The 8204-nt window shown below is 43.6% G+C and overlaps 2 protein-coding genes across 2 annotated transcripts; both read right to left on the minus strand.

Annotated features, from left to right (window-relative positions):
• Positions 1-235: 235 nt before the first annotated feature.
• Positions 236-799, minus strand: LOC124690561. Its single transcript, XM_047223931.1, has one exon. The coding sequence runs from the start codon at positions 797-799 to the stop codon at positions 236-238; it is 564 nt and encodes a 187-aa protein (XP_047079887.1).
• A 2811-nt stretch (positions 800-3610) lies between these two features.
• Positions 3611-6464, minus strand: LOC124692971 (ATP synthase subunit O, mitochondrial). The gene is made up of 6 exons (XM_047226413.1): positions 6318-6464; positions 6039-6092; positions 5252-5495; positions 4845-4957; positions 4135-4221; positions 3611-4051 (listed from the first exon to the last, which is right to left on the minus strand). The coding sequence occupies exons 1-6, from the start codon at positions 6399-6401 to the stop codon at positions 3932-3934; spliced, it is 702 nt and encodes a 233-aa protein (XP_047082369.1). The 5' UTR covers positions 6402-6464; the 3' UTR covers positions 3611-3931.
• Positions 6465-8204: the final 1740 nt, after the last annotated feature.

Raw genomic sequence — 8204 nt, forward strand, 5'->3', positions numbered from 1 at the left:
ATAAATGAGCTCCTGTTACTTTCTCAGAAAAGAAGAAAAAACTGTTTCTACAGTGTGATCAGTTAATAACCTGTGTTATCCAGGTTTTGTTCCTTAAACTGGTACACTCATACAGGTACCGTATTATGTACAGCTCGAGAAGCAACGCAATACCCAAATGATAAAAATCCATACTGGAAAGTAGAAACCTCATTTGGGAACTGCTTGATCGGATTGAACCGGCCGGCCGTGCCGCCTAGTCGTCGCAAACTCTCTCTAGGACTACCGGCAAGCTCAGGCCTGCGTACATCTTGTCCTCCGCGGACACCGGATCCCCCTGCTCCGTGCGGCCCCAGAAGCTCCCGAACCAGAAGAGCCCCTCCTGCTGCACCAGCGCCTCCCACACGGCGTCGCCGTCGTCGTCGTCGTCGACGGCGAAGCATCTCTCTTTCCAATCCCCGCTGCTTTCGTCGTCCATGGCGAAGCACCTCTCTTTCCAGCTATCACCGCCGTAGCTGGCACTGTCGCTGCACTCCCCTCCATTAAAATTCCTGAACGTGCCGTCCAGGAGCTCCTGGAGGCTCCTCATGCCAGACGATGAGACGCTTCGGGAGCGGCTCCTCTTCGCCGCGGCTGACGATCTCCTTTTGTGCCATCTCCTGAGGATGATCCTCTTGGACTTGACCACCACCTTCCTGGGCAGCCGGACGAAGAGGAACACGGTGATCTGCAGCACCAGGCACGGGCAGCAGCAGCACACCACAACGCAGTCCATGGCCACCAGGCCGGCCTCCGCCGCGCACGTCGACGACCGCGACATCGGTGGCGGCGGAGGTGAGAGACTGCTGGAGGGGGCGACGGAGAGGCGAGAGGAGGAAGAAGAGAGGGCATGGAGAAACTAGCCAGAGCCTGGGTAGCTACTTAGCTTGGCCTAACTGCATGGCTTGCTTGGAGGAGCGGGGCAGAGGTTCCGGTTGCTTGGGCTGCTCAAGTAGTGACTTGAGGGGCCGATCTCGTTGATTCTTCCAAGCCAACTCACCTCGTTCCGGCTTAATAGGCCAAGCTAGAGCTAGGTGTTTCGTGTACCGAAGTTTGGTCTACGCATCAAGGAAGCCAGAGGCAACGCGTCGGGGCAACCCACACGTATAATGTGAGTGCGTCCACGTGATGGTGTGGCCTCTTTTTTGTGTTTGAGACTCTTCGAGTCAATTAGTTAACAGATTTCTGTGTGTGAGACACGGGTACAGGAGGTATCGTGCAACGGAAAGGGTTCGGTTTCAGAGCTATTCTTGGACAGTTGGACTGGTTGTGAGTGCCTGCCAACGGAAAACAGCCAAATGAGATGAGAAATGATGTTTGTTTCAGTAAGAGCTATATACACTACTAGTCCCACAACTTGTGTGAGATGTGCAAATTAGTCCCACAACTTGCAAAATGGGGTACCGTAGTCCCACAACTTGTTTTGCTGTGCAAAAGCTAGTCCAATCGATTTAGGAGGTGACACGTGGCGATGTCTTTTATGCAAAATGACCCTCCATATTTTTCTAATAAAATGTATCTACAGTTCTAGCTTACAAGTGCAGGGCTCATTTGTCAGAGAAGATAATAATAAAATTAAGAGCGATGGTGTGTTGTCAGAGAAGATAATAATAAAATTAAGAGCGATGGTGTGATGAATCGAACCGTGAACTCCATGTTGGATGCATGACCCTAGCCAATGCGCTACAAGACCATTTCTGCTGTATCTTTCACAGCAAACTATCTATTCATTTTTTCTTGCAGATCTGATCGTATAGGTCCTTTATCCATGTGGGTCCTACTTGTTAGAGGTGAAGAAAGAATTAACGAAAATTAAAAGGGTCAGCTAAGGATCGATCAAGCAAGCTCAGGGTTCAGGCGGCTGCAATACAAACAATCTTGATGGTGATTGTGTTAGAGCATATCTAGTAGACCCCTTGAAACAGCAAACCCTAATTGTTTATAGGCTGGGGAAAACGCGATGTGCAGGCTGGAAAAAGCCTCCGCGGAACAGATACAGCAACCCATACTGTACATTTTTAAAAATAATCGCGGGAGACATTGAGCATTGAAATTCAACCTTGATCATCCAAAATGCGGCATAACTCAACATTGCAATTCATATTCCAAAACTAACAAATGCGCTGCGACGACATGTTACATAGCAAAGCTGGGCTCCGGATGCTCACCGGAGCCTAATGCCGTGGCGGCGACATTGCGGATGCGGTGGCGCGGCCTTCACTGGTCATCGCTAACGAGGCCCTCGTACGGCTTCTCCTTTGCAATCTGCCGCCTTCTCGGCTTCGTGGCGGCTCGCCACCTCAACGAGACCGATGACGGCGGGAAGTTCCGCGTCGGCGATGAAATCTTCGCGCGAAAGGGCCGGCCTGTCCTCCAGCGCCGGGAGGAGGTCGGGGAGGTCCACGTCGTCGACGTAGTCGCCAGCGAAACACGGCACCGACGCTTCGTTGACCTCCATGTGCAGCCTCAGCGGATTGATCACATAAAAAATCATGCGCACGTAAATAATGCGGAACCCACACCTTATCTTATTTTTAGCCACCTTGCGGTCACAACGTATGATTACATCACCACCGTATACATGTATATATTAAGACATTTTTTCAGATATGTGTATATAAAGACTTTAGCTACTTAACTTAACCGTCTCCAAGTAGTACCTAGCACTAGATGAACTTCTTATCAGCCTTGGGCATGGGCAGGACAAACAATAGCTAGCACGACCAGCGGTTGGGGAAATCCGTGGGCTATGTTTGACATTTTATATAAGATTACTTTAAACTTACAAACAGAAATGTCCTTGTGTTGCATTGGATAGCTTCATGCGTCTTACAAGTAGACGGTTCACGGTTCGAATATCCATTTCGGTGAATTAAATTTTATTATCTCCTCTTACAAGTGGGCCGTGCAATGTAAGGTAGAAGAGCGGATACAATTCAATAGAAAAAATGGAAGGCCTCTTTTGCATAAAAGACATGCCCACTTGTCACCTCCTTAATTGCTTGGACCTGGTGTTGTACAACAAAACAAGTTGTGGGACTGCGATACCCATTTTGCAAGTTGTGGGACTAATTTGCACATCTCACGCAAGTTGTGGGACTACTAGTGTATATAGCTCTTTCAGTAAGCGAGGAGCAAGTTCCCCTTTTTAGAAGAGCCAATAGGACATATTCCCAGCACACCTGAGTCGTGTGTAAAATTCCAATCATTTGGAGATCTATGGTTATGTGCTGAAACTGTCATATGGCATGATGATGTACATATATCCACCTCAAGTATATATTCTGGGCTGCTAGATTGAACCGCTGGATATGATCCGTATCTAAGACCTGGGTAGTCTAATCAAAAGCTCATGGTCCCATGGAAAATGCTTTGAAAAATGTCATCATCAAATTACTTCATACCCCAACTTTTAACAGAAAATTATAAACACATTAAAAACTCTGGCCGTTGTGGATTTAGGGTTATCCAAGTCATGTGTCCTAATGAGGTATATATATCCACTTCAGGTTTGTACTATGATGCTAGGTTGAACCGCTAGATATCTAGGAGTGGTACATCTGGATGCTCAATTCAAAAGCTCATGGTCCCATGGAAAATGCAGTCAAATATATCGTCATCAAAATCATTTCATACCCCAGTAAACAAAGAGAGCACTTGAACAGATGATTACAAACACTTGAATTAAAAACTTTCCATGGCCTCTCTTCATGTTTTATCCACGTTTTTTTTTGGCAGAAAGGAAATTAAGATTGTTCAGCGGGCCTCCAGCCCTCAAGACAAAATAAAGCATAGTGCCGTTCTCTTATAAAGGAAAGCTTTTATTTCAAGACCAAGTCGAAGAAGTAGACATGAGGGAACCTTCAGCAGCACAGCCACTCAACTCCGGCGCTGCTTTTGATCCAAAAGGCAGTTAGAAATCAACGGGCTGCCTCAAGAACGACTCCATTTGCTTCGCCCTAGTCTTGATCGACATATCAAACACCTTCTGCCCAAATTCAATCACTAGTCCTCCCATAATGCTGTAGTCAATCTGCAGGTGACAACACAATTGAAAGTTTTCAGCATTAACTTACACCTTGCACTAAAGACACAACTCGGGGATCAAGGACCTACCTTCTGTTCAACCAAGATAGTTTTGTCTTTTCCAAGGATATCTTGCAAGGTCTCCTTGAGTTCTTTCTCCTCCTTCTCAGGAAGTGGCTACCGGCATTAAATAGATAAGTTAGCAACCAAAACCAACTGTTCTCAAACAATAAGGAACTATAACAGAAGTACACAAGCTTAAAAAAATGTAAGGTGATTTTTTTCACAATTTGTTTGAGCAAAAGTGGCATACAATAATAGCTTGTGCGATCATGAATGAAATAGCTCCTCGTTAACATGTGTTACATCTGAATTTAAAGATAATCTCATCAAGAGCATTCTCCAACAGAGTTTGTCAAATTAAAACATATCGACTTCCCGTGATGACATTTAGTACAAAATGTTTCATCATGTCAATCAAATAAAAGGCTTCCTACTGCGTACTGCCAGTGCAATTAGTTTCAGATCAACTTCCACTATAGCAACTCAGGATATGAATTTCTGTTCATGCCAGTAACTTATGAAAAGTTAACTGCATACAAACTTTTGCAAACAAAACCTATTCTCATCTCCATGTGTAATGGAACCCAATTTTCAGCTTGAAAGAATGAGGTGTAGCTAACTAAAGGGACATATCAACAAAAACAACAGTAAACCAGTAAGGCACCAAAGACTTCAACAACTTAATATTTCTAGTAGCAAGAGATAATAAATAGTGGGAGATCGGGCTAAAAACTTACAACAACAGTCCTGACAACAACTTTAACCTCCCCCTTATGTGCCATGGTCAAATCAACAAATCTATCCGCAATGCGCTCAACAAACTTCAGTCTTCCATTGGATGCCAGTACCACTTCATATAAAACAAAAAATTAGATGCAGACAATACCTGGTAATTAAATTCTACAGTGTATGCATATCATCACTTAATAGTGCTAACAATTCTACAGAAAGGTAAATTGTTGATTAAGAGAGCAACACTGGAAACAAAAGAACTGAAAATGGTCCAATGCATTTGGGTTGGTACATTAGTAATTCACATGCTGCACAAAAGCTATAGCTTGGTTTCTCGACTGTGACAAAGTTATTATAAGCACCTAGAATAAACTTTATAAGACATGATAAGTTGAGTGGGTTGGAAGCATACGCAAGAAATTCTTTGTGACGTCAGAAAACCCAGCTTCAGAGAAAATATCAGTTACAGCCTTCACCCTGGTTTCTTTGGGCACAGACGAGTCCTTCAAGAACTGAGAAAACATAGGGCTCTTCTTGGTTGCCGCCACGATATCGCGGATCTCAGATTCAACTTTGTCCAGCGAATTTGCTTTGGCTGCTGCAAGGAACAGCGCACTGGCGTAGTTGCCAGTACCGCCATACAGAGCTTCTGGAACCTATTTTGAAATAAGAACACGACTAACAACGTCACAAGGACATTCCAGGAAGAACAATAACAGCTAAAGCCAAGAAGTAACCAATATACTGAGTTGCACTATCCGAAACTGGAAACAGATTATGTAAGAAATAAGATCAAGAGAATAGATCTAGCAATGACATGGAACCTTTTTGTGCTACAATTGCTATAACAAACAAATGCAACATGAACTTTGTCTTTGCTGAGTTAACTGTTCTCAGTATGTGATGGCAATAAGGGAGGTTACAATGAATAGAAGATGAAATGGTTTAACATCAGTAAGGTATTGGGCTTCTCAAAATCAGAACATTTTGGGCATAATGGCATATGGAACCCGAAATGAAAACCAGTGAGCGCAGGCATGGAATCGGGTACAGAACAGCCGCATGATTCCGATGCCGTTGAATAGATCATCATAGTAATCTACGCTACTCAACGAACATAGATAGAAATCTGGCGGTGCTACGCTGCATCCGCAGGCCGCACCACAACTGCCCGAATCAAACGGTTGATTTGAGGTTACCTTGATCTGCTTCTGGGAAGGCTTAGACGCCTGCGTCGCGAGTCCCCTTGACACCTGCACGTCGTAAACCAGCACGTCAAACCCCGCAAATATAACCAGAAGAGAAATCCCACGGAAAGCGATTCAGCTGGACAACAGATTCAAATCCCGGGGAACAAATACCCAAAAAAATGTCTGGAGTACAAGGGAAACCTAGATCGGCTAAGGGGATCGAAATTTGACGGAAATGGCGTCTCCGTTTGAGGCAAACGAAGCGGAGCGAGGGGAGGGGGCCGGGACCTGAGCGACGGCGGCGGATTCGGCGGCCGCGAGGTGGGCTTGGAGGAGGGGGAGGCCGGATCTGAGGTGCCGCGCCGCCGCCATTTCCGGTTGGTTCCGCGGTGGTGGAGAGCGAAACCTAGGAGGAGATCGGGTCGGGGAGGAGGAAGAGAGTAGGAGGAGGCTGCGCCAGGGTCCCGTAGAACGCGAGGAAAAGGTGGAGGCGATGCGCACTGGAGCAACCACCACCACACTGTGGAACAGCCCAGTGGTGAGCCCTTGTGGCCCATGTATTGGGCCTTTTCTGGCCTTTCAGGAAAGGCTCTGTGGGCTTGATCAAAGCTGCCTTGAATGCCAACATCTATTGTGCCAAATCAATATTATTTGAATCATCATGAAATGTACTTGCGTACTATTGTATGCATCTGGTACTATAAACATTGATTTCTTTTCCTATAAAATAAATTAACATTTCAACATTTGACTTTGGCGAAACCTAATATTTACTATGAAACGGAGTGGCCGCATAGACACCATGACTGGAACTCCAACCTGATTGTTCTCGATAAGCACGCCGTGTTCTAAATCCGAATATCATCTCTATGACTCGGCAACCTCATCAAAGCAGGCTGATACATTGTCAACACAACTTTTTAGGATGTGATTTCTCAACACACTAGTAGAAAACAAGGCTTTCGTTCGAAGCCCCTAGGAGTTTTAGTCTTGGTTTAAATAGGAACCGAGACTAATGAGGCACATTAGTCTCGGTTCGAACGGCACGGGTCACAGAACCCTTTAGTCCCGGTTCGTTTGGAACATTTAGTCCCGGTTGATAATACCAACTGGAACTAAAGAGGTTCCGGCAGGTTGCCACCTGGAATAAAGGCTTTCTAGGTTTTTTTTGCTCCCCACGCACCCCCCGTGGATCGCCTTTTTAGCTTTATAAAATACAAAAGAAATTGATAGAAAAATTCAAAAAAAATACAATCTTTTGAGATTCTTGTATGTTACACAACCTACTATTAGGGGAAATTAACAATCATGAATTTTTAATTTTTTTGCAAGAAAAAAGGTAAAATGGCATTAACTTTTGCATACGATGTCGGAAAAAATGTATAATATATTAAAATAATCGTGGGAAAAAGCTAGATCGGAATGCGTCAGGGTTTACCCGGTAGCCAATTTTTAGATTCTCAAAATTCCAAATGAAAATATGAAAGCATGAAGATTTTAGTTTTTGCTAGAAATTTAGGATTTTTTTAATTTTAAATTAATAATTCCTTCCTGCATAAAGATTACTATTATTTAACCATAAAGGTTGCCCAGTTTTTAGATTTTCAAATTTTCAGGTTTTAGGTTTTGCAAAAAAAAATTGTTTATTTATTTATTCAAAATTATTATTACATCATTACTTTTGTTTATTAAAAAATATTTGGAATTCAAACAATAAATAAGTGTGACATTGTAACAAACATTTTAATAGGATTGATATGATACTAGTATCAAATAACATGCGCGCGAAGCATTTGGAAGCATGACGGGAAGAAACTCAGAAGGTAAGCATGCTGGTGCTGAAGTAGTGGAAGGATGGGTGATCGAGCGGGAAATTTAACCACAAGTAAATAATTTAACTAGAGATTAAGTGCAGTTATTATCTAAACTTGTCAAATAACTAAAATACTAGAAATTCTGAAGAAGAAAAAAGGACTAGAAATAATTAGAAACAAATTTTTTTTAAAAAATAGAAGAATTAGCCTTTAGTCCCGGTTGGTGTTACAAATCGGGATTAAATGTCCTTTGCCCTGGCGCGCCCGGCTCACGTGGCGGGGCCTTTAGTCCCCGACTAAATCTTTTTTTTCTTTTACTCGTGACATGATGCTTTAATTATGGCACATTGATTATCATATA

This window comes from Lolium rigidum, chromosome 2 (genome assembly GCF_022539505.1).
Source record: "Lolium rigidum isolate FL_2022 chromosome 2, APGP_CSIRO_Lrig_0.1, whole genome shotgun sequence".
Lineage (NCBI taxonomy): Eukaryota > Viridiplantae > Streptophyta > Magnoliopsida > Poales > Poaceae > Lolium > Lolium rigidum.